The sequence below is a fragment of the Eptesicus fuscus genome, chromosome 9 (assembly GCF_027574615.1).
Source record: "Eptesicus fuscus isolate TK198812 chromosome 9, DD_ASM_mEF_20220401, whole genome shotgun sequence".
NCBI classification, from domain to species: Eukaryota; Metazoa; Chordata; class Mammalia; order Chiroptera; family Vespertilionidae; genus Eptesicus; species Eptesicus fuscus.
The window spans coordinates 42,721,610-42,749,221 of record NC_072481.1 but is presented as its reverse complement, the minus strand read 5'-3'; the positions used below and the strand labels follow the sequence as shown (position 1 = coordinate 42,749,221).

The 27,612-nt window shown below is 39.1% G+C and overlaps 1 protein-coding gene across 5 annotated transcripts in view; it reads right to left on the bottom strand.

The window, feature by feature from the left end:
• Nucleotides 1-27,612, bottom strand: part of NFIA (nuclear factor I A) — a 365,771-nt gene that overhangs the window by 79,206 nt on the left and 258,953 nt on the right. For all 5 annotated transcript variants that reach the window (XM_028142302.2, XM_008139378.3, XM_028142299.2 and 2 more), the window contains 2 exons: nucleotides 26,991-27,108; nucleotides 20,359-20,486 (listed from right to left, as the gene is read on the bottom strand). In XM_028142302.2, coding sequence (XP_027998103.1) covers nucleotides 20,359-20,486; nucleotides 26,991-27,108 — 246 coding nt within the window. The remainder of the gene's footprint in view (nucleotides 1-20,358; nucleotides 20,487-26,990; nucleotides 27,109-27,612) is intronic.

Sequence of the window (27,612 nt, the reverse complement as noted above, 5' to 3'; positions counted from 1 at the left end):
AAAAATTATAGGAAAGAAATAAAGAGCTACCAATACTTAAACAAATCTCCCAATTCATTCAAATCTCTTCTGTGCAAACAAATTTTTAGGCTGCCAGCCAGCCCACTGATTTAAACTCAGTCAAATGCTTGAATTATGTGTTATGAAACAGAAATAGAATATAAAAATGAAAATGTCAAAAATTTTAAATGGCAGAATTTTTTTCAGACAGTGGAATCACTGATGAACACAATATCTAAATTAACTCTATTAAAGAAAGCAAGCAGTTGGATTCAAGAAAAAAGTTATCATTCCTTTGAAAACTTCATGTGCTCCAGTCCGTGTTAGTCTAATGCTGCAGAAATACTGACATGATTAAGTCCACTATTTACCCTTATAAAAGGTGAGGTATAAGTAAAATTTAAGTAATAACAAGCATCAAGAACGATCAAGTGGGTAAATGGATTCAACAGCAAATTTCAGATCCTCTTGAAAAAGGTTAAAGAGAGAAGAAATATTGTCTGTGTGCAATAAGAACAAGCCAAACTGTATATAATTTTCTAAATTTATCACAGTCAAGTAATATGAACCCTACGGCTGTCATGAATCTCAAAATTACTTTGTGTTTTCATTTTTTAAAGACCCATATTGAGCAAACTTCCTTATTATATACTTTAATATTTTCTCCACATGCATAATGTATGTTTTGGTTAATTTGCTTCATATACTTAATGTTAGTAAACTGCTTTATATTAATAAACAAGAGAACATTAATCTGGACTTTTGTTTTTGAGATCAACTTTGGTTTCTGTATGTTATTTAAAAAAAAACAAAAACTCCTTGTTAAAATCTGTTACCAATTAGTTATGTACAACTGTTAGACACAATTACTGTATAGATTAATGACTAATTGGCTTTCTCTTAATGAATCGAAACCTTAATTTCAATGTATTTTCTTTTTTAGAAATATCAGATTTTTGAAAAAGATTTAAATTAATGCTACCCCTTTTTTCTGGAACAAAAAACCTTATCACTTCAAAGTTCACTTCAATATGTAAAAATGAAGACTTTTATAGAATGAGAAGCAGAAATTTAGCATGCTGTTTTGATTCAATGGGACATTTCCTCATATTGAGTAGTATAAAAATCCCAATGGTGGCAAACAGAGTAGGAGGTGGATTTCAAGAAGCACATTGGCTTGTCATTGCTTTTCCAACCATCAGGCATTTTGAATTTCCTCCACTTTACCATTTTTCTAAGCTACCTCAGTCATTTCAACTAGTGTACAGTGGACAAAGGCAAACATAAAAGAAATTCTAGCTATCTAGTGACTCTTATCACTGGAAGCAGTTGTGAGCAAGATGCCCACCAGGAAATCCTTGAAAGTCCAGGTCAAATACAGTATCCACCAAGATTCTGTTAGATTTCATCATTACATTTGTAGTCATCAGCATTCTAAGATGGCCCCAAGGTTCCTGGCCCCTTGGATACACGTTTTGTATAACTCCCTCCTCTTGAATGTAGGTGGTACCGATGAGTATGATGGATGCCATTCTTGTGATTAGGTGGTTATATGGCAAAGGTGAAGGGACTTTTGCAGATGTAATTAAGGTCCCTAATCAGATTACTTTTAGTTAAGTTAAAAGTTATTATTCTGGGTGGGCCTGACCTAATCAGGTGAACCCTTTTAAAGAGTGATTAGAAGTCAGAGAGATTCTCCTGATGGTTTTGAAGAAGTAAGCTACCATATTATAAAAGGGCCTGTGAGAGGGCCACATGTCAAGGAACTGCAGGGACCTCTAAGGGACTAAGTGGTACCCTAGCGGATATCCAGCTTTAAGCAAGTTAGGCCTTAGTGTTAAAGCTACAAGAAACTGAATTCTGCCCAGCTGGCATGGCTCAGTGGTAGAGCATTAACCTCTGAACCAGGAGGTCATGGTTCAATTCCCGGTCAGGGCACATGCCTGGGTTGCAGGTTCCATCCTCAGTGTGGGGCGTGCAGGAGGCAGCTGATCAATGATTTTCTATCATCATTGATGTTTCTGTATCTCTCTCCTTTTCCCTTCCTCTCTGAAATCAACAATAAAATAAAATAATAAAATGAAATAAAATAAAATAAAGAAACTGAATTATGTCAACAATCAGGCAAGTTTGCAAGAGGACTCCGAGCTAATGTAGCCTGGACAAAATTTTGATTGCAGCCTGTGGGACAGACCATACACAGAGTGACCAGCTTTGTTGTACCCAGACTCATGACCCATGGAAACTGTGAGATAAGATCTGCATGTTGTTTTAAGCTAAGTTTGTGGTAATTTTTTTATACAGCAATAGAAAACTAACATGATATTGAAATATAAGACTGTCAGTGCTAGAAATGTGTGCATTAAAGATGCCCACTATGCACTGATTACTCTCTAGAATTCCACAAGTTTCCATTATTTTTAGCAAATCCATCTTAGGTTGTGAGGTTTTGCATTAGCCTACACTTGCCTAGAGAAAATGGTTAAGACAGCTTCCTGGGGGCGGGGAGGGGGGGAGAAAAAGGCCAACAAATGGTTATTTCCAATGATGTAAACATTTATGAAATTTTCTATTTCCCCCTTATTCATTCAGAAACATCAATAGCAAAATCAGATCAAACAGTATGGGGCAACACAAATATATTTCTTGGGGTCTCCTATAACAAATCAAGGTTTGTTTTTGGTAAGTTTTTGCTGCAACCTGATGTTAAAGAAATTTAAAAAAAAAATGATACGGGGTACAAGGGAAACATAATTAATTTCAACTCCCCCACTCTTTCAAATTATGAGATTTATCCAACACTTTAACCAAGAACTTTACAGTGACAATTGTGAAGCAAATCCTACAGGAATAACAAGATAGTACAATGCTGTTTTTTGCTTGAAAAAACTGCAACAGGTCAGTGTTACTGCTCAGTTGTCAGAGGACTTATTCAAAGATTCATTGTCTTGTGAAAATTATCCCTGGTAAATGCTGTTCAGGACAGCAGGACTTTATCTTGTCTGTTGCTGGAGTTTGGTGATGTAATTCAAGTTGCCAGAGAAGACTTAACTGGTATATGTGTCTTTCTTTAAAGTTAAAAAAATGTTTACTTTTAATAATGTTCATTTATACTCACAATCTGAGAGAAACTCTGGAAACAAGCAAACTCTACACTTTAGTTTTAAAAATCCAGTAGATAAGCAGGTTAGAGAGGTCCACAGAATGCTGTAAGTTTGGCTGTTCATGTTTGACTTTAGATATTCTCCTGTCCGTTGTCATCATCTAATTCCCCATTACCTAGTTTTACTACTGCTTTACTAACACAACTACCATACCAAACCTAAAGGCTGTTGGACACTTTCATTCATCTAGGGGCCTCAAGAGAGCCAGAAGTTTGATCATCAAACTTCTGCATTTTGATCATTTTCAAAAAACAGACTGAAAATAATAAGAGCTACAGATTATGGAGTATGTGCTATGTGCCATGGATAGTAGTCCTCCCTTATCTGTAGTTTGCTTTCCATGATTACAGTTATCTGTAGTCAACTGTGGTATAAAAATATTAAATGGAAAATTCCAGAAACAAACAATTCATAAGTTTTAAATTGTGCGCTGTTCTGAGTAGCACGATGAAATCTCATGTCTTCCTGCTCCATCTCGCTCGGGATGTGAGTCATCCCTTTGTCCAGTGGACCCACACTGTATATGCTACCCACCCTGCCAGTCACTTAGTAGCTGTCTGGGTTATCAGGTTGATTTTAGTAGATTGCAGTGTTTGTGTTCAGGTAACCCTTATTTTACTTAACAATGGCCCCAAAGTGCAAGAGTAGAGATGTTGGCAATTCAGATATGCCAAAGAGAAGCCATAAGGAGCTTCCTTTAAGTGAAAAGGTGAGTAAAGTACACTGAGATATTATGCAAGAGGGAGAGAACATTCACATAACTTTTAATACAATACACTGAGTGGCATAATAATAATCTGGCCACTCAGTGTATGTCCTATATAATAAAAGGCTAATATGCAAATTGTCCCCTCAACCAGGAGTTCGACCAGCAAGCAGGCTGGCCAACCGCCCATGTACCCTCCTCCTAGCCAGGCTGGCCGGACCCCACCCATGCACGAATTCATGCACTGGGCCTCTAATGTGTATATGTATGTGTGTGTGTGTGTGTGTGTGTGTGTACATACACACACACACACATATATATATATATATATATATATATATATATATATATATATATATACATATATACATATACACACACATATATATATGTACACACACACACACACACACACACACACAAACACTGAGTGGCCAGATTATTATGCGTTCAGAGATCATAATAATCTGGCCACTCAGTGTATATTGTTATAATTTTTCTATTTTATTATTAGCTATTGTTGTTAGTCTCTTACTGTGCCTAATTTATAAACTAAATTTTATCACAGGTGTGTATATATAGGAAAACAGTGTATATAGGATTTGGTACTATCTGTGGTTTCAGGCATCCATTGGGGGTGTTGGAACTTATCCTCTGTGGATAAGCGGGGACTACAATAATCATGAATATCTCAGACCCTTAACATCTTCATTTCAGGTAGATGGGTGTTATTGTCCTGTCTACCTATAACTTAATGTTACAGAAACTAGGTATCAAGAGATGTCAAGCAGCATGCTCAAGATCATTCTGCTCCTAATTGATATTCCAGACCCAGGTGTCTCATTTCTAAAGCTTGTACACTGTGTGAAACTTCAAACTCCCTCATGTAGTTCCCTTTGCATACTACAGAAAGTGTCCTATTTAAGCCAATTCTTTATAATAAAAGGCTAATAGGCAAATTGTCCCCTCGGCCAGGAGTTCCATCAGGAGTTCAACTGGGAGTTCAACCAGAGGGCGGGGCCGGCTGGCCGACCTCCTGTGTCCCCTACCTGTGGCCGGCCTGGCCCAATCAGGGCAGGCCAGCAGGACCCCACCTGTGCACAAATTCGTGCACTGGGCATCTAGTTAAGTATATTTAGGGTTGAGGTTTCTAATTTGGCTATCCAAAGGGGGAAAAAAATCAAAGAAAGGGTATATTACTTGCAAAAGAATATGCAAAAAGAAAAACTCTTAAGTAGACTAACAATCACCTTGTCTTACATATCAGAAGTTTTTCTTGGCCTTAGTATGGATCACTTAGGATTTTATTAAACATACTGAATGCATCATCAGTAATTCTAGCACAGAACCTCCAATAAATAAATATCACACATGCCTAGAAGATCATGACTGAGAGATGTTAAATTGTAAAACAGAAAATACATACATTTAATATTTACAATAGGCCTCTTGCCTACTCAACAAGTTGCTTTCTCTATGAAGCCTCTTGAAGACATAAGCAGAAAGAATCAAAATTCTTCTTTTAAGAGTCATTGATATAAGTCTAGTGTATGTTATAATGCAGCAATGCCTCACTTGATCAGAGGTAAAGTCTAACACTATAATTTAGAATTAAGTAAGTCTTGACATCAAGGGAAGCCTCTGAGCTACCAAAATCAGTGTCAAAATAGGCAACTAAATCGAGGTATTTAACTCATAGTAAAGTGTAGTTTTACAGAAACCAAGGAAGTATTTCAAGAAGAAGGTTGTGATTGAGGGAGTTGAATGCTATTGAGAGGTCAAGGATGAGAATATACATGGAAGATAGGGTAGAGCAGTTTACAAAATCAATGGGAAGTGAAGAAGCAGGGAAAACAGGGGCAGTCACCTCTTTGATGAAGTTAGTCTGCAGAGGGAAGCAGAAACATAGGGTAATAGCTACAGGGAGAGGGAGGGAAGCAAGGTGGAGCTTTCTGAAGATGGGAGACAGTAAAGCATGCTTGCTTGCAGAAATGGCCCAGCAGATGGACAGACACAGTGACTCAGAGAGGATAACTGGGGGATAGAAGTCCTGAAGCTGAGTGGCATACAGTTAGTGTGCAGAGAAACCAGGATTTGAACTCAGCGAGACAAAGCTCTTCCTCCTTTTGGTGCACCCCTCCAAAATGCCTATTTCTGAAAAAAGTTACGATTATTTAACTATATTACTGATACAAACTAATCATGAGCTGATTTAAAATAGAGCTTAATAATGATACGTAAGCCCAGCCAGTATGGCTCAGAGGTTGAGCATCAACCTCTGAGGTCGCTGGTTCGATTCCCAGTCAGGGCACATGCCCTGGATTGGATCCCCAGTGAGGGGTGCACAAGAAGCAGCTGATCAGGGGTGTTTCTCCTTCTTCGATGTTTCTATCTCTCTAGTCCTCTCCCTTCTTCTCTAACAATCAATAAAAAATATTTTTTAAAAATAATGATACCTAAATATTGTTCTTCAGCCTAAATGGCATGCTAACTGCTACTGTGACTGTTCTCCTTACATTCGGGCACTCAGATTCCTCTCTACCTCCCCGTCTAAGTGTGGGGAACGAATGCCCCAGGCCTGTCAGTCAGACTAACAGTGAAGCATACATTTCAGTGTCATTTCTCGAGCACAGGATGAAAGCTGAGTACCAGTACCACTTTTCCAAGTTATCCACCACCGGCGCATTTATGCCCAGACTCATCTGTTCCAGATGTAGAGCTCTGCAGCTGCCCCACAGGCAAGAATAGGCCCTTCCTAGGTCCATTTCAGCTGAACCTTGTGATGAGATCATCTCCAACTGGGATGCTAAATAAAGGCTGTGAATGGACAGATTAATCCCACAGTTAAAGAACTGTTCCCTTCCTGTGGGTATAAACACATGCTGTGTGACATGAGGAGGTAGCTGAAGATACTGCACTCAACTTGGATTTGTGTCCTAATGATAAAATACATTAGGGTTCATTCTAGTGTAATTTATGATGATGAACACACTCCACAATAAAAAAGGTAAAACATTCAGACTAGTTTGACTTTTAACCTTTCCAGTGAATAAAAATGTTTTAAAATCATTTTTATGATGGAGAGAATAAAATGAGTGCTAATACCGCTTCTGAGGTTTATCCTTCTTACACTATAGGCAACCATTTAAAATAAGCTAAAAGGACCCCCCCCCCCCCCCGCAAAGAATTACCACATGATAAAGAAGTTCAGGTAATTTAAAAGGCCTGGATACAAGTGAGTTCTTCCATTTTTAAAAAGGGAGAATGGAATGAAAATGATATGGATTATTCAGGAGAAAAGAAATAATGATTTCTCTAATGTATTCCAAGTGTTCATTTGTGAGTGACAATTTACAACCAGAGAGAGTAAAGAATAGACACAAGAAAAATGTCATAGAGAAATTGAGTTCCTGGGCCAACAAGAAAGTCTTGATTTTTTTTCTAAGGGGATTTCCTCTCCTTTCATGATAAATACAGACACTCCAGTGTCAGGACTGAAATTTAAAAACTGTATTTCATGCTCCATATATAGACAAGTTGGAGATTCCCCACCCAACCATCTTCCCCCAAGCCATCCTATCCCCTTGTATTCAGAGAACGATTGATTTTGGCTCAACAGCAAGCACACCCCTTCACAGAGGACTGGAAATAAAGAAAAAATTTCTGAGAAAACCAAATTACTTCCTTTGCTTGTAAAATAAATATGGTATAACGTAGCATAAATATTTTATCATTCTGCTTAGATATCCAGCCAAAAAGTAAAAAACTCAGTCATACATATGTATAGTTTATATCTGCCCTGTCCAATACAGTAGCTACTAGCCACAGGTGGCTACTTAAATTTAACTTAATTAAAATTAAATGAATTGAAAACTTCAGTTGCTTAGCACAGCCACATTTCAAGCGTTCAACAGCCACATTTGACTAGTTGCTACAGTATTGGACAGTGAAGATGGAGAACATTTGCATCGTTGCAGTAAGTTCTATTAGGCAGCTCTAGTCTTATATGCCACCAAATACAAGACGAGGCAAAAGTAGGTTTACAGCTGCTTGGAAAATGATACAATAATTAATAAATATTAATACAAGTAAAAGCTCTGTGTTTCACTTTTGCTCCACCCTGTAAGTTTGTGGGTTTTTGTTTTTTGTGTTTTTTTTTTTGTCCTGCTATAGAACAGCAGGTAAATCTTACTTTCATATTTTTTCCCAGCATATCCGGCCCCTTTGTAAGCTACAAAAGGAAAACATATGCAGTATATGAATACGTAATTATATAACAAGGAAAAAAATAAAACAAAAGCCCTTTCCTTCCCATCTCCAACAAGCTGGGGAAACCCAATGCTCATGCTTGGTCAATATTCTTATAGATACTGTTCTCCAACTACAATACCAATGTCAATGATGAGAAGTTAAGTGCTGATTAAATTATGTTCACTTCTGTCCATTCAAACATGATTGAAAGCATAGAGTGTAAGGGTCCTCCCAGTAAAATTTAATTTCAGTGATGTGTGGTCTCTGTTGTTCCCTGTTCTGCATACACCTGCAGTGGGAACTTATTAGTTCCAATATTCCTTGGATATACGTGGAGCATTGATCACTTTATTTAAAGTAAAATTTGAAACTGATTGAATCATTTCATAGGGGAAAAGAGAAATATAACTTTAGGCCTCTTCAAATTGCTTGAACTGTAAAATCAAGTAGCAAACACTAGAAAGGGTTCTGTCAGCTAGAATCTGAGCTAGTGTAGTCAGCATTTTCTCCCTAAATCTTATTATGGCAAAGCACTTGATTTTTCATCTCTGTACTCTTGTTTGTCCCCACAAATAAACTACTTTGACCTCCACCTGTTACTTATTGAAATCTGCCTTCCATCCTTCAATAACCCTATTCTCTGCCTCCAAAGGCCTTTGAGTCGCTTCTAAGAAGGGAAGACAGAGTTGTGCAATGAACTGATACCACTTTATAACTATGCAGTAGTTTGGAGTCACAGCTAGAAGCTACATGGTAAAAGGAAATTGATTTTCTTTTTTAAAGGCAATGCCTATAGATGCTGGAAAGGAGCAACACGTTTCATCATTTTCACATTAAGTTTTTCAGAGAAAGAGGTTGTCTCTCAAGCTCCTATTTAATGCAAAAAAACGTCCGGCCCTTGCCTTATAAGAAAACCTCTAACAGAGTCATGCCATCATCTTAGATATATGAGCCAACAGGTCATTGCAAAGCTTACAGATACTTCACGTAGTTATCCTTCTGATATTTTGCAAAACAAAATGAACCACTAATTTCAAATGCAGCTTCCGTTTTGGATGCAAAAGGAGTGCACTATTAGTGAACATTATTACAACAAAAAGTAAATAAAAAAGGAAATACTTGTATACAACTACCTGAATCCTTTTCTGAAGCACAGTATCTGACAAAAAAGGTCTTGTATTTTTTTTAACAATGACAAATCAGAAAAAATTCCTGTGTAAAGCTGCACTTCTCCTGATTAATGCTGCACTGAACAGAAGAGGCAGCGTCTGTCTAATTACGCTGAACACTTATCTGAGAGGGATTAGCAGGATGTCTCTGCTCACTGTCATTCTTTGCGACAACGTAATGATAGATCCATTTACTTATGAGTGCAATTATTAAAACCCGCACTGTTTTCTTAACTGTCTCCATATCTTGGATATATTATATTAAAAATTACTTATCTGACACTGAGGACAAATGCCCAGCGAAGTTTTTCATGTCAATTAAGTGAGTTAGTTCCCTTCAGTCACAGCCTTTGTGGAGGGTCTGATTCAAGTGTGCTGAAACTTGATCACCATAATGCTTTTATATCAGTTAGTGATTCACCCTTTTCTCTCCTTGTCTTCTTTGTCCAAATGCAAAAGTTTGGTTTTCACTTAAACTAAAAACTGCTCATGCCCGACATTTTCACTGGAGTCATGATTTAGCACTTCTTCACATTCACACCTTTTTTTGGAACCCAACACAAGGATCCAATTTTATACAGACAACACCCCGCAGGCCAATCAGAACTGGTTGCTAGCAATATACCATCTTTTGCAGCATTTTCTACTCATATAATTAACTTTATCCAGAAACCATTAGGAAAATGTCTTTATACTAAATTAAAAAAATTTTAAAAAGCAAGCACTTTGGGCTCTACATAATAGCCTGGCTACCCCTAATCCAAAGGACTGTTTCCATGTGTGTCTAAAGAGACAAAACAAGGTTCCTCTCTTTTTCTTCTTCCACTTACTAACCCCAAAATGACAACTGTCACCAACTCAGTCCTTAAATATGAAAAAAAACACACAAATATGGGTATTGAATGTAAGTTACTAAACTACTCCCACAAGGCAGTTTATTTCTCTGGCTTTAGTCAAGTTAAGACAACTATCAAGTAGTCCAAGTAGCAGACAATGACATTTATAAGAAATTACATCTCTGCAAAAGTCTCCAAATGTGTGGCTAGGACATAAATTTATGTGACCCAATATTATCATTATGTGTTATAAATATATTTTTTAAAAAAACAGAAGGCATGTTAAGACTTCAATGCTGATGGGCAAACTCATAAAAATATCAAGCACATCAAAAGGAGAAAAATTACCAGTTGAGTCTTTTGAGGATAAGATTTCTTTTCTGAAGAAAAAAAAAACCACCCACTGGAAAAAAAAAGAGCTCTTAAAATTAGAAGCAGGTGTCACCACTACGAAGTGATAAATATCAAAGAATAACCGGCCTGAAACATGTTCTTGTGCATCCCAGACTGCTTTTAATCCTTACACGTGTATTTTGACATTGGAACATGAAGCCCTGCTTCTGTAAGTCCCTGAAGAGAGTTAAGACACGAGAGATGTTGCATGGCCATTTTGATAAACCCCCTCTTCAGTCAGACCCATGAAATGGCTGAAAGGCAGATGGCAAATGTGACCAGCATTAAATGGTAAGGGATCGTGACACCCCAGAATTTATGAGTCCTGGAAGCAAACCACAGTGAAGTGATTTCTGGGTTGGGATGGCTAACACAGCAGAATAATCTGGAATGACAGAGGACACTTCAGATTAGAGATGGCTATTGGGTTGCCATTCCTTGAATTTCTGATGGCTTGAGTGCATTTCCAATGACGCACACGAAAACCTGAACTACCACTTATTACACACAAAGTGGGAAAATCCCTGGAGAGTGGAATGCTCCTTTAACATGGAGGACAATAAGGGGTGTGGCCCACGTTAAAATCTGGGAGAGCTGGCATGTCATCGGAATGGATACCAGACATTCACAGCTGTCTAGAAAGCCTGTTCTCAGTGGGCTAACGGCTGGACCGCAAGCAGAGCTCCTCACTCCAACAGCCCAGAGAACCAGGAACCAAAGCAACCCAGCATTTAAAAATCGGAAAGCTTCATAGGGGTAGCTGTTGAGAAAGGGAGGTCAGTAATACTTTACTCCGAAGAGGCAAGCCTATTAACTCTGTTTCAATGGGTTCATTCATTCTATTGCAGTTTAATTTTTCATCGAGTTGAAGAGATGCTTTGAAATCGGTCACTTTTTTTTATTCCCGCAGTTTTCTCCTATTTGGGAGACATGCTTTGAGACTCAGTGCTGGAGAGAATCCTCTCCATGTGAGTATTGGGTGTGTTGTTCAGGAGCCCATCCGGAGACAGTCCTTGATTTACTAGGTCGATGTGAGCATTTCTCGTAATCTAGGATGTAATTCACCCATCAGCCTGAAATAGGTGCCATGTCTCTGATTAATTGATAAGTGTGTGATGTATCTGAAATCCTTAGATGGACAGAATTGGATAAATAGGCATTACTGTAAGTCTCTGTCGAGCAGAGAGCAACTGGGATGTGCGCAGCCACACCAGAAACGGCAGCACGGCCCGGGCGGAAAAGCTACTAACTCCTGAGAGCTGCGTGGGTCTATGGAAATCTTTCTTCCCTCTCTGCCATGCCCCATATAAAGCCTCTTATTCTCAAGTATTAAAAAGCTCTTTTATTAAAAACTTTGATGGCCTAAATGAGACAGAACTTTATTCCCAGATAAACTGATTGGCATTATACTTGATTATTTAATATTTAAACAGAATCATGAGTGTGTAGGAAAAATATAAAACATACGAGAGAAGGAAATAAGTCTGCAAATAGTATTATTAGTGATCTGTATAATATTTTTTTGCAAATTAAGCAAATATATATGTACATACACACATATATCCACACATTTCTATGCATGTATACATATAAATATAAAAATATTTAAAAGCTATTTATAGATACATATACAATATATAGTTGTATATACATATATAAAGCTTAGAATAATGTATAAACATAAACATTAGATATTACTTATAAAACACATATTTAAAATTTCAGCAGTATTCCAATGACAAAATACAAGTAAATTTATTTTTTATTGTTAGTCAAATTGTGGTATTACTCAAGTCTATGAACTATCTACATTGTGTTCATAGACTAAACAGAGGATGTAAGGATACTAAATAAGTATGTTTTCTCTTTATATCAGAGGTTAAAACTACCTTCTGAGTTCTACAAATATTTAACAATATTTATTAGATAAATAAAATTTATTAGAAAAAGGAAAATCAACACAGCAACCTCTTAGGTAAGTCTGATCTATCTATCATCTAGCTCTCTATCTAGTCTTGTTTCTCTTCTTCCAACTATACTTTCTGGTTACTTAACCTCCATTCAGAATCACTGGGTTTCCTCTCAGTAAATATTTGCTCAGATTCTGCCCAATATCCTGACCCACAGGTCAGAACACTGAGGACGTTTGCATCGTGGTGCAGAAAGATACACCTTTTGCTGGAGTAGGATGTCACTGTCTTGTGCACTTTGGCAGTTTCCTGACATTTCAGCTTTCTACACACTTCTTAGAGATGACGAAAGATAAGACATGATGAAGGGGAGGAAACATGCACTGGCATTCACTGATGCTCCTTTAATAATGGAAGAGCTTTTGTACCAGCTCTTTTTAAACAGTCACAGTGGAGGACTATGGTCTAAGTCCACAAATAAACTCTTAAGATACATGATTCTTAGCATACTCTCTCCCCCTTGTATTACAAACCACTGGGTACATGTTTAACCAGCCACCCTTCTTTCTGTCACTGGACTGGAAGCACTTTGAGGACAAGGTCTGCCTTGGTGTAATTATTTTCCCTCTAGCATCTTGCACAGCGCTTTACATATAACAGATGCAGATATTTACAATATGTTTTCAATTGAATTTTTTAGTGTCTTCAACTCACATAGCATTTCAGAGTTTTCAAAGTCTTTACCAAAAACAAGATACACAGTATCTGTATAAAGCTTTATGGTTTATTAAGTGTACTATGCTTTGCATATATTAAAAATACTCTATGCCCAGTGCCAAGCACAGAACATTGCACACCACTGGGGCTTAATAAATGGTAGCTCCTGTTTTTATCATCTCATTTAATCTTTTGAAAGTTATGAGTTAGTAAGGCCAGGCTATTTCATTGTTCCCAATGTTTACATATGAGGAAATGAAAATTCAGGGAAGTAACTTGCTAAAAATCCCAGGCTTGTTCAGGGCAGGGGATAAGAATTGTAAAATTTTTATTCTCAATTTGTACTTTCCCTTCTTTATAATACATTCTATTTCTCTTTTATTTGCTCCCTCCCCAGAAAGCCATGAAGATTGTTGTGGATGGAATGAAATCTGCTTTAAAATCCCTCCGTAGATATGCCCAACAAGGCCACACGAAAAGCCAGCACTTTGCTGCCTGAGCCAAGGGCGCTGTGCTGAAGATGGTGACAGGGACAGGTTAGGAAGGAAGGTTTCACATAGAAACCTAAGCTACATTTTTTTTCTTCTACTCGGCCTCATTTGCAAACATGAAATGAAAACTGTGGAGATTTGGGTAATTTACTTATTCGGACAAGAGCAGCTGAAATGCAGCAGGTTTTCCTGGGAGCTTCTGTAATCACAGAATTGTGCACCTGGGCTCCCTGATACCGGTGGAGCTCCGTTCACTTCTCAACAATGCATGCAGCGTTCTGCTCAAAGGACAAGATAAGACGCGTGTGGTCCCCACCCTACTAGTTATTTATTTATTCAACAAATATTGATTGAATACCATGTGCCAGGTACTAAAACAGGCTTCAGAAATACAACAACAATTTTTTTAACCATGCTTTATCATATATATGTATGTGACAAATACACAAAACACACACACACACACACATACAGTGTGCATGCATGTGTGTGAGAAGATTATTTCTTTTCTTATAAAAGGTAACGTTTTAGACTTCAATTACAATAGGTTGTTTTAGGCCCCCTTTTTTGGCATTAAAAAGTAGCCATTTTTGAAGGGTGGTTAGAGTGCTAATTTTGTAATTTAGTTTTCTTGTCACAACCCCTTATTTGGATGAAATTTCTCTCATACAGGAGCATCACTAAAGACCAGACCCCTTCGTACTGTTCTGGTGCTCGCTGGTCCACCAGTCTCTAAAGTAGGTGTCCACACTAAAGAGATGATGGAAGACAATGTTGTCACATGATGATGCTCTCCCACTGCTACAGAAATGCAGAAGGAAAGCCAAGCCATTGATCCTAGGGCAGTGTTCTGTAACAGTGACTATTGCTATTGCAGCAGGAGATGGTGGGAGATTTAATAATGTTCCCTAATATATGCCAGTGCAGCAGAGTGTCGGTGATCAATGTACTATTGTTACCAGTCTGCTGCCTTTTTATTGGCATTGATAATGGGCCTCCTCCTATGCATCTCAGCTACAAGTTTAAGTTGGTAAACTTCCCCCACTCCTACAATAGATGAATGACTGCTGACAGTCAAATTAGAACCAGCAGAGTTGGGAACCCAAGTGAATCTAAGATGGGATATTTAAAATTACAATGAATTAATGTAAGTCTGCAAAAATCCAACTGTGCTCCTAGTAGTTATAACACTGAACTCTGGTTCTAAGTGTCCTGGTTGACCAGAAGCTTAGTGAAATATTCTTCTACAAATGCCTTTAAAAGAAACATATTTCTTTATTTAATAATCGTGATATGCCTGGCCAGTGTCATTCAGTGGTTAAGTGTAGACCCATGAACCAAAAGATGGTCCATTGGATTCCCGGTCAGGGCACACGCCCGGGTTTCAAGCTCAACCCCCAGTACAGGGCATGCAGGACACAGCCTATCCATGTTCTCTCATTGATGTTTCTATCTCTCTGTCCCTTTCCCTTCCTGTCTCTCTTAAAAAGTCAATAAGAACATATTAAAAAATAATTGTGATAAGAACAGATAGCATGCTATTATAGTGCTTAATTTTGACCTTCAGAAATGAGGACTACTAAATCTTTGGGAAGAAATTCATCTCTAAAACTTTTAAAGAAAATAAACTACAGAGAATGTCACTACTTATCAAATATGACTTAAAAAGTTTTGTTGAAATATTTAGACCTTCCAGCATTTTGGCTAATGTAATTATGTTTGCTAATAAAGTTTTACAATCAAATATAATTAAAGGCACGCTTGAACTCTGAATATTTTTCTATAGGAGAAAATTTAAGTAGCCCTTACTCCTGTTTCAAACACAATACTACATTTCTCTGAAAAGGCCTATAATTTCATGTTTTTTCACAATAAGTAATTATCTTTACTTCTGCTGAAACTGATATGTCTGTTCTCGCTGCAGGTGTGGTCTCAAATGCAGGAAGTTATGCAACTCAGTAACCCATGAAGCTTGATTAACTTAAAGCAAAACCCTTTAAGGCAAAGGACAATTTTAATAAAGTTTCATATACTACTACTTGTCAATGGAGCCCTTGGCTGAGCCTTACCAATCATTTTGCTTTCTACTTGTTAATAACTAGATTTGACTGAATAATAGCCTATATGTTGAGATTATCAGAAACATCAATTCTGAGAGAATTATTGGTAGCAAATCCTGCTTCAGATTTTTGAAAGCACTCAAATTTCTTGGCTTTATAGACTTCAATCAATAAACATTTACTCAGTGACTATTATGTGGCAAGCACTCTTATGTTGGGCATATAGCAGTAGAAAAGACAGACTACCAGTAAGTCCCACTGCTCATGAAATGTATATTGTAGAGGGAGAAAGCAGACAATAGCAGTAGATAGTGGCATGAAGAAAGGAAAGCAGTGCTATGAATTACAGGAGGGTGGAAGAGAGTCAGCAGCTATTTCAGATCACTGGGACGCTCTTTGACGAGCTAGTATTTGAACCCAGATCTGAATGCTGAGGATTATTTGATTTTATGGGCAAAAAGTGATAGCTATTTCACTTTGTTAACAGTTAATACCATTTGCTTATATATTGTATCCTCTGTGTACTTAATAACCCACACTCCTTTCCTGGCCTCAGGTATATCAGGAATTTGGGATAAGGAAAGTGGGAGATTTTCCAGGTCTTTTGATCAGTTCGTTTTTTGTTTTTTTAATATTATGTTTTTAATTTCAATACAAGTCCAGGGCAAGAGACCTTAAAAAACAAGTATAAACGTTTATGGTCAAAGTGGTTATTGAATGTAGAAGACAAAACTTACACTCTGAAATCAAATTGAGTTGAAGTCTGGATTCTGGATTATAATTCTCAGTTTTCCTCTTTAATAAGCCAGGATCATTCTATCTTGCACATTTTAGAGAAGGGTAATTTTTCTTAAAATGAATTGTAGCTATAATTTTTACCATCTATATGAAAGCATCATGCAATGTAGGCGCCTGTCTGTTGGTTTCCTTCCTATTTATTTGCATTATCAGTTTCTCTGCAATTTTTCATTTGTGCAGATAAACATGAGTTGATGGCATGTGCATTTTTGCTTGATAGAATTTCATAGGACTCATTTCATCAGCGTGTGATTAGCTTCAAAGCTTCGAATCTAACTCAGTCCCGAGATAACTGGGAGACAGAACTAAGTGGAGGGAACAAATGCAGCATTGTAAGAGAAGCGAAAGTCAGCTTGAGGTTGTCTGATGTTTTTAAACTAACATCATCTTTAATCTCCTATGCCCTTCTTCCCAGATAATAAGAGCTGTGCACAAAAGTGCTGAGATAAACTAATGGGGAACAGGATACTACAAAAGATATTTGAAAGAGCCTATGTAATTTACTGTATGTCTGGTTTGTTTTACTTTCCGAAGCCTTCCTGTTGCTTAAGGAAATTTGTCTCTCCCTGCAACCTTCGGCCCTCTTTGGGCCGGGAGTCCTGACAAAGCATCTCAGGGCAGGTAAACAGATGCAAAGCTCTCTGAGAGGGGAGTAAGCACGGGCCTTGTTCACATCTGAGGCATAAACAAAGTATCCTTTAGTACTTGTCTGAGAGAATTATCCCAAGTGCAGGCAACCAAGAGGCTGCTGGTGCATTCAGAGATATACAGAACTCCCCACATGCGCTGAAGGTAATTTACATGAGTGAACCACCGGAAAGCCTCCTAATCAATGAACTGTAGCCCTGGGGAAATCCGTGCAGGCCCAGATCAGTGTGGGAACAACATAAGGGTGTTCTCTGTGCCAAAAAGGGGATTGGGCTGGATGGAAAATCCCCAAAAAGGACCATCTGGCAGCATAAATTATCCATTTAAAATGGCTGGTGTGAGTTAATGACACCAAAGTCACCATGAACATGTACAACATCCTCCAGTTGAGTTTTAATGTCCCCTCAGGCCCTGTTTCAATTATGACTTTCTATGCAGAATGTGGCCAAATGTAAATTTACCCACTGTCCTCCCTCCCCCCCGCCCTGCCTCGCACACCCATATACCATGAAACTGCATTTTTCTATAATAACTTAGGGATAGAGAACCAAGAATCAGCCTAGGAATATAATTGTGGAAAATTTCTCTAAGAAATTACATATGTGTAAAAAATATATGTATATATACATATATATTTACATTTATATATTAAATATGTTTAGAGAAATCCCTCACAATTATACATTACATATATATGTATATATACATGTATATATATATATATATATATATATATATATTTCTATCTATCTATCCATCTATCTATCCTCCCAAAAGGATTCAGCCATTAAACTTTAGTTATTTAATGACTACAAATAACACAGGTATTTGGATGTTAAAATTCATGATCATTTGATCCAGAATGTGCAGCTAGAGAAGAGTTACTCTGAAGAAAAAAGTTACTGGATCAAAGTACTCTATATTCCACTAACCCCACTGTCCCCAAATATGCCCCAAAGCAATCTACTTAAGGACCCAAAGAACAGTCTCATGGTAGAGGAGCTTCCTGGCCATTGGCACTAAAAAGCAGCTTTGAGATGCCTAAAACGGCATCAGTACACTACTCCAGCACAAATGTACCAAACCTATAGATATCAATTATAATTTTCACTGAAGCAGGTAAATTGGCAAGGACTATAATTAGCCTTTTAGGAAGGGTTCAAAAAGTTTTACATCTTTTAATTTTTTAATAGCACATAAACTTTTCATTGGCACTCTGCTGAGGTCCTGCTGATGATGCAGTTAGTGGCAAGGAGGAGTCAGCATTTTCATCTTCACTTAGGCCAGGGGTTATTTCTTAGCCACTTTAGGCGAACTGGCATGATGTACGTGTGGAATGACGCTGATGTGACCTTTATAGAAGCCCCTTTACATTCTGGGTGCTGTGTTTGTAAAAACAGAAAGAGGTTGCCTTGGCCCAGTGGCTCAGCTGACTGGAGCACCGTACCATACACTGAAAAATTGTGGATTCCATTTCTGGTCAGGGCACTTACCTAGGTTGTGGGTTCAGTCCCTAGGTTGAGGCACATATGGGAGGCAACCGGTGGATGTGTCTCTCTCTTATGTATCTCTTTCCCTCTCTCCCTGCCCCTCCCTCTCTAAAATCATTTATGTTTTTAAAATCACATATGTTTGGGTTAGGGTTAAAAAATAAAAAATAAAAATAGAAAAGGGTGCACCACAGGCTAATATCCCTTGTACTTCCCACCTCACTTTATGATGAGCTTCTTAGATGTGTTTCCCACCCCCAGTTGTGAATTCCTTGAGAGCAGGAGCCATGGCCTTCCCATTCATCCTTGAGTTCCTAGAATTAGGCATAGTGTTCCATCCAGAGAACATTCCCAATGATGATTACTGAATGAGTTGAATGAGTAAATGAATGAATAAGTTGAGAAAGAAGATAAAGTAGAAATAAGAAAAACTGAAATTTCTGTATTTTAGTAAAGGAAAGAGGATAAAGACTCAGCCAGTGGGGCCCAAGGTTTGGTTTTCTTTGCTATCATATAGTAAAACTGCCTGGGGGCTCTGGGGTTGGGGGGGGGGGAGGTATATATTTCTATGACTATTAACACATGTACAGATTCCTATAACCACCACCACAATCAGGATCCAGAACAGTTCCATCATCCCCAAAATCTCCCTCCTGCTATTCTTTTATAGTTACACCCTCTGAAACTGTCTTTGATGTGTTAGAGAAGAGAGAAAGGAGTTAAGATTTGAAGATGAAGAGGTTAGTTCAGACATTTTCTTGGTGCTTGTCTGTCCTTGCAGGAAATTACTCTGAGGCATGGGTGAGGAAGAATGGTCACAAAGCATCTTTATATAAGTCTCAGATGGTTTGTATATGTTACCTCCTTTAATTCTCAAGAGCAATGAAACAGCTATTGTTATTGGCAGATTATAAAAATGGGGACACAGGCTCAGAGAGGTTAGGGAATTTGCCCATAATCACACAGGCAGCAGGAGCTGGAGCCAGGATTACACTCTGCCCAAACTCTATCCTCTATACCCGCTTGACTTTGCATCTTGGGGAAGGCACTGGAGAAGATTCCCCTTGGCCCAGGTGGAGGTCAGACATGGAGAAAGACTTCAAACAAGTTCTGCTATCGTAATTATTCACATTACTCTCAATACTCCAGAATCAAGATTAGACCATCCCAGGAGGTTAGACTAGAAGTCATCATTTACTTAGTTCATTAAAATGGACATAAAGACTACTGTTCCATTTAAATAGAAAAACAATCATGATGGTGCCCAGCCATAGGAAAAAGTATTTTAAAGTATTCTCATTTTATAAAAATCCAAGTACTGCATAAACATCGCAGCACAGGAAACACATTCTTCTTTCCAATGTTATCCATCCAGCTAAGTTGATAGAATTTTATTTTGATTACTAAAAGATAATTCAAAAAACCAAACCCCAAAGGCAATTAGTATAAAAACAAAAGTGAATGGAATGCTGGGTTATCGTGCAGGTAAAAATATGTCAGGGTAGAAAATCACCCACCATGCTTACCAGTCTTCCCTTTCAGTTGAATTGCTACCTCTCACTGCTACACTCTCATAAATGCATCACTGAGATTCAAACCAGTGCTCATGGTGAAAAGCCAAAAAGTCAACTGCTCTGAGCTTGCTCTCTTCTTTCTCCGCACACTGCGGGCCCCCAGGGGCCGTCGCTCTCACAGGTGGGCACATGCCGCCACCTGCCTGCTTACCTGGCTCCACTTCATGCCATCCGCTGGACTGGCTGCCGCTTCCTGGGGAGCGCCCTTGGCCTGTGTAAAATGGCTCTTCACCAGGACTGTCCATTTCATCCTCCACAGACTTGAGGCGCTTGGTGGAGCTGGAATAACACAAGGGTGCATGTTTAAAGGCAATCCAAACCACCTTTCAATTGGACAGTGCTCGTCTGGCTGAAAGAAAGCCAAGGGAGGAAGCAATTGGACAACTCAGTGTAGTTCTAGGGCTCTTCCAGGCTCTCGTTCAGTTTAGTGAGTCACTGGATGTGGAACAAAGTCTTGGTCTGTCTTGTTCCAAATGTCTGGGCTTGATTTTTATTGTCACTCAAGTTGCTGCTGCTGCCACATCCTGTTTCTTTTTCCTTTGAGGAACTGGTAGCTGACTCACACTCCTGGCTCCACCTGGAGCTCCATCAGGAGGAAGCCCACATTTCATATTCCTCGGGCTGTGGCTGGGACACAGCCATCAGCAATTCCCTAAACATCAGTTGGATAATTTCTGGCACCCCAGAAAAGATAAAAATCAGGGTGCATGACCCTTCAAGGAAAGCTTAGATTATTATTTTTTTGGCCATGTTTTCTCATCTTCCACTTGAATCTTTTCATTCAAAAAATATTTTCTGCAGTTACAATATTCCAGGTACTGATCTAGACACTAGAGATAAGTGAACAAAAGAGACAAACATAGGAGGGAGAACTGCATTTCCTTCCTCGTATGTGACAACGAGGGACATGGAAAAAAAGGGGCCTGATTACTTTTATGTCTTCCTCTACAAAGAGATTACCAAAGTGAAGCTCTGTTCCATCAGGGTAGGGATTTTGTTTCATTTTTGGAGTGGTATGGTTGACAAATTTCCTCCAGTTAAAGGACTGAATTTTTCCCCTCAATTTGAGGCTTGAGGAAGAGAAGGTAAAAGGTAGTGAAATGCTACATGCTGCTCATGTGGTTGGAATTGTCTTAACTGATCATGTCACTATCATACCAGAATGGGGAGGTGTCATACCTAGTGGGAGTGCTTATTGTCAGGGTACAGAATATTTAATGTTTTCATTCATCAAACACTTGCTGGGTACCTCCTACATGCCAGGTACTAGGCAAAATGCTGGGTACAGAGAGGAATCAGACATGGCCCCTGGCTCTAGTGGATAGAGACAGAGAGGTAAACAAAATTGTGCATAAGAGGAACATAGGCATTATGGTGGAACCACACATAGGATATAATGGGTTCTTAGATGGGGGAAGGAAACAGTAATAGCCCGGGAGGTGGGGAACGACTCCCAGAGGAGATGGCTCTTGAGCTGTCTGTAAGCTGAGTGTCAAGGAGCCAGAGCAGAAAGAAGGAGAAGGCCGAGATAGGCTGCTATTCACCTGACACACCACCCAGGCAGCTATTTGGGATTTTGAAATATTGAAATACTACTTTACCAACTGGCAAAGTGCTGATGTCCGAAGCCCATCAGCTTCCCCCAACCTTGCCACCCTATCTTTGCCCTGGGAGAGCCTCCTGATCCAAAACTTAAAGGGTTAATGTCTGACATGCCTGGGGCACTTCAGGACTAGCCGAGCACTAGGCAGGGTGGCATTGCTCTGATGGGTAAGCTCACATTACTCAGGTTAGCGGGTACTCTGAACATCGCTCCCTGGAGGGAGGTAAACCCCAAGCAGAAACAACATCCCGAGTAAAGTGTGACATGCCCAGAGGACTGCCAGGTGTTTGGTATGGCTAAAGTTAAAAGCATGGCACAGCAAAAGAGGGGGTGGAGGGTAAAGAAGGTACTGTATGTCTGGACTTCACCTACAAGCAATGGGGACCCCCCCTGAAAAAGTCTAAACAGGGAGTGACATCAGTCACATTTTAGGAAAGGTCACTCTGGTAGCTGTGCAAGTGAAAGATTTAGAAAAGCAAAGGGGGAAGAAGGGATGGAACTGAGAGGCAGGGAGATAATTAAGAGGCTATTGAAATAATCCAAATAAAAAAATGTGGAGGGTCCAATTTAAGGCATGATATTCTAGTTATTAAAGTTGGCATACCAGTGTTCTTTGACTTTAAGTTCTATTCTCATTAAAGCCAGACCACAGGAAAGCAACATGTCTGTTGCACGCTAGCTTGGTACCCAAAGGAAATGACTTTAATAGCTTATTTAATGTTCTTTGCTTGGCTTTCCTTGAAGTTCAATGAAAAGTAGACACTTGAAAAAACTTTCCTATATTTTATGTAAAACTGCATCTTATAAGAAATCCTTTATAAAAGGATATACATAAAAAATTCCTAATACATAAAGCCAGAAAAAAATATGGTTTCTTTGAATGAATTTCCATTGTTCCCCTTTATTAGAAAATAAAGATTGTATAGACTATTTTTTCCCTTTCTTGCCTTGGCAACCAGGAAACTCAGGGGGGTAAATTTAGAGAATAACTCTTAGTTCAGGTTCCTAATATAACAATCTCTCCTATCTTTCCATTTGGTTTCTAGCCTCTCTTTCCATATTTAAAATTAGCTGTTGTGTTTTAAAATTGAAGCTATTTGAAATAATTTTAGAAGTTGGAAGAGTAAAAATTGGAAAGAAATAAATATTTCCCTTATGTTCCCTGGCAAATAAACAAAGACAAGATCTGTATATTCTGATGGGACTGTGAGGTCTGTGGTGAAAGGAATTCTCTCTCTCTCTCTCTCTTTCTCTCTCTCTCTCTCTGAACTGTGGCCTAGTGCATGAAATTCGTGCATGGGGGGGTGTCATTTAGCCCGGCCTGTACCCTCTCCAATCTGGGATATCCCTCTCACAATCCGGGATTGCTGGCTCCTAACCACTCACCTGCCTGCCTGCCTGATCGCCCCCAAAAGCCCCCCTGGCCGTCCTGATCATCCCCAACTACATCCCCTGCCAGCCTGATCGCCCCTAACTCCCCCCAACAGCTGTCCTGATCGTCCCCAACTACATCCCCTGCTGGCCTGCTTGCCCCCAACTGCCACCCCTGCCGGCCTGCTCACTCCCAACTGCCCTCCCCTGCCAGCCTGATGGCCCCAACTGCCCCCCTGCCAGCCTGCTCGCCCCCAACTGCCCCCCCTGCCAGCCTACTCACCCCCAACTGCCCTCTCCTGCCAGCCTGATTGCCTCCAACTGCCCACCCCTGGCGGTCTGATCGCCCCTAACCGCCTCTGCCTCGGCCCCACCACCATGGCTTTGTCCAGAAAGACGTCCAGAAGGTCTCCCGATCTAATTAGCAAATTACCCTTTTATTAGTGTATATATATACGTGTGTGTGTGTGTGTGTGTGTGTGTGTGTGTGTGTGTGTGTGTGTGTCTGTGTGTGTGTGTGTGTAGATATACATATCTAAGATATCTTTTAATCTCTAGTGCCTGCCACAGTGTCTGGTAAATAGCATATGTACAGAAACTGCTGATTTGGGCTAGTGACTTAGAAATAGCCATGAGTACTTGTGACAAGGATTCGCCCAGGTATCATAATTCAATGAGATCTAGCTCAAAAGACCATTGCCCATCATTTCCCCATTATTAATATTTTTCTGAGTTTGCCAAGATTTGGTTTCCTTGTTATCCATTAATAAAATGCAAATACACTATGCAGTTATTAAATCCTAAAGGTGAAGAGTCTGTAGTTATTAGCTGACACCTTAGTTTAGAATCAAGGACTTTCAGGGACACAGGATAAATATTGAGAGGATGAAGGTACAGGATAGACAGGTGGAGGGCCTCCCGACCAAGCTTATCAACTTCATAAACTTGACAGTTGGTTTATCTTGACAAGGTTTTTGGGGGTAAAAAAGTATATTCTTAATACTACCTCTTCTATGATTTTGGAGATTTTACTAGGAAGAGGTACAGAAACAACAATTAATGCATATCAATCTCCTTTATCTTTTTAAATCAGTCATTAATTTTTGTTTCTTGCTCCTGACTTTCTAGCACACTGATTTCTTCTCCCAGAAACATTTAAGGAAACAGGAAGGTAGCAATAAGATCTTGTCTTCTCTTCTAAGGAGTGATGGACCATCTCTACTTGTGTGTGAAATTTGTTCTTGTGTTCTTAGCAATTCTACCTAGAAATTAAGGTAAGACTATTACCTTTATTCCAAATATTTGCTTAATCCCTATTCTGTGCAAAGCCAAGAAGCCTTATCTTGGACTCACAAAACTGCAAATGCCTCGTAGTACCCCGAACTAAAAATTTCCATTTACTTGTCAGTCTCTAACCACTAGATTGCAAAGCTCCTATTACTTGACTTTATATCTACAGTGACAAGGACAATATCCCTGGTACTTAATAATGTCTGTTGCTGAATTAAAGAGTTAGTTACTGTCCTCTAAGGGATATACAGTCCAGGTGGGCAGACAGGACCTGTACATACCTCAAAGATGGTAATAATAATTCAAGATAGCAAAGGCTAAGGGTCCAGAAAAAGTAGAGCTGCTACATATTCCTTTTGGGGGGGGCTCATGCTCTACTATTTCTAACTGAAAGCGTCAATCCCATTCTTAAGAGGTTTCAGTGTAAAATAGCATGTTAAATTCAACAGACCTGCATTTGAAAGTAGACTCTGCCATTTACTAGGTCTGTGACCTTGGCAAGTTACTTAACTTCTCTGAACTTTGGGTTCATCCACTGTTAAATGGCCACACTGTCTATATTATAAAATTATTACGAAGATTAATTGTATCAGGTATGTAAAGCACCTAATACACTGCTGCTCACAGAGCAGGTGACCAATGGAAATTTGCACATCATAAACAGATGATTGATTGGTGAACTTTTCTATATGTAGATCTGGGGTATTCTTTTGGGTACATTTTCTAACCTGTACGAAGATAATTCTGCTGAGTGTATATGTTTAAAAAATAATGTTTTAAAAAAATCATCTGAGGAGAGTCTAATGAGAGTAAAACAAACATATTACTGAGTTATTAACTACTGATGCTGTTTATAATTAGCTCCTTATCAGGGTTAGTTATTTGCAGACTATGAGAATGACATTAATGACCAGGTTTCCCCTCAGCGAGTCACAACAAAAGGCAACAAAACAGCTGGGGAAGTCAAAGGGATGGGGTGAGGAGCACTGTTTGGCACATCCATGGTACATGCACAGAACACATATGAAAAACAAACAGCCCGTCAACTTTTAAATTAATCGCTGCCCACAAGTGTTTGCAAAGCTTTTTCATGTTGACTGAGTGCAGTTACACACAATGTTTCTTCCATCAGCAAACATTCAAAATCCTCAAAATGCATTAGCACCTGAATGTGTTCACAATCTCATTCTTTTATTATAAATGGACTTTGGATCTGAGACTTTTTTTCGCCTGAGGAGCTGATACCGCAGTGAACTGTAGGAACCTTCAGGCAACATGAAAGATGATGGCAGGATTTGGCGGTTATATATAGAGAATAACTGTTTCTTTAACTACTTTCAAGGTATTCGTAATGACTAAGCTGATTTTTTGTAAGTAATGATGATTAAAATATAAAGTCAAGGTAAGCATGAGTCTCTACCAAAGAAAATGTCTAAATTGGGACATTGTTTCAAACAATAAAAATGGTACTCGCTTGTGGAAGAATATGCCTTTGTCCAATGTTTTTCTGCAAAGTAGACAAACATTAAGGATCGTTCTGTGCCATTCTTTTCTTTGTTGTCACAGTCCAATGCTAAAGCCAATTTGTAAAAGAATACTGTGGGTTTAATGCCTAATCCCTCTCCCTCTGGTCCAGGTTATCTAGAGACAACAGGATCTTGCAAAAACGCTTCATTTTTATTTTGGCTTTGTGACCTCAAGGGGATCAAGCACCCTGTAATCGTTATCTGGTGGTGCACCTCCATCTTTACTCTTTTGAGGTCTCCAGGTGCACTGGGGTTCGTGATCCAGCCTCACCCCGCTACAGGACCCATTCACTTTCATAACCTCCCACCAGGCTATCAAAGAGGTTTATCTCTTAGGGCAGCTCCAACAGAGCGGATTTTGAGCCCTTTGGGGGCTCAGCAGGAGAAGAGCTGGGACTGAGCTCTTCTGTGTGTGCTGTGGGCATGGGGACTGGGACTGGTTTCACCAGGGTCAAATTTGTGCTAAACATGCCGAAACACACATCCGTTTCCCTAGTCAAGCCTCGTCCTTAATTTCCTGAGAACATGCTACATTCATCATCCATCCTTCCTCCATGCTTTTGCTAGTGTTTTCACCCCACACAGAACAGCATTCCTTTCCCTTTCTTCGCACCAACCCTAACCAACATTATCGCTGAGCATGAGTCACTCTTTTTGGATAAAACCTTCTTTATCTATTTTTATCCTTTGTTACATAATTTAGCTCACTGTTTTTTACTGTCTGGTGTGTGTGTGTGTGTGTGTGTGTGTGTGCGCGCGCGCGCGCGTGCACGCGTGTGCACATGATTTATCTATATATCTGTTTATCTGTTTCTGCTGCATGTGCATTTGCTTTCCCTTCCTAATGAGTCTCAAAGTCTGTTGGGGCGGAACCCACCTTCTAATACCTTCTACCGCTTTAGGCACACTGCTAAGCACCTAGCAGGCCTAGAATTAAAATCAAGGCATGTAACTATGAAGCATGACCTTTTTAAGAGCCATCAACCACCTTACCTGGTAGAGGATGTGCTGGGTAAAGACCTCCTCATGGCTCCCGGACTCATGCTGTAGTATGAAGAACTTTCCAAATCTGAGAGAGAAAAATTGGGGCCAGTTCCTGCAGCTATTGGTGCTAGAATAAAACAAACAAGAAAAAGAAAACTCACGTAAGTTAAATTCTGTGGATAAAAGATCAGTGAGAGTATATTTCAGTATTGCATTTAACACATTTTATTTTTGAATTTATAGGGTAAACTTATCCAAAAAAATCAGTAATAAACTCTGACCTCAAAAGAATGTTGACAATAAAAATAGTCTCCACCAGAAGACATATTTTTTTTTCCTAATGTACCTTTCCTCTTTTTTAAATGGTAAATCATCAGTAGGGTTGTAATGTTTCTGGATTCTTTTAACAAAAATACCTCCATGTTTTTGGCTGAAACTTTTCTTCAATGACCAGCCAAAACATTCCCTGGGCTTTTCTATTTTGTCTGATTCCTACAGCTTTCGCTCATCTGTATTTTGGAATTAGGTATGAACTGCAAATTAATCTTTCTAATTTCTTGTGATGAGAAATGTGAGATTTCTCCCTAACTCTGAGTCATCTCAGCATCCTGCAAACACCCTGACTTTAATA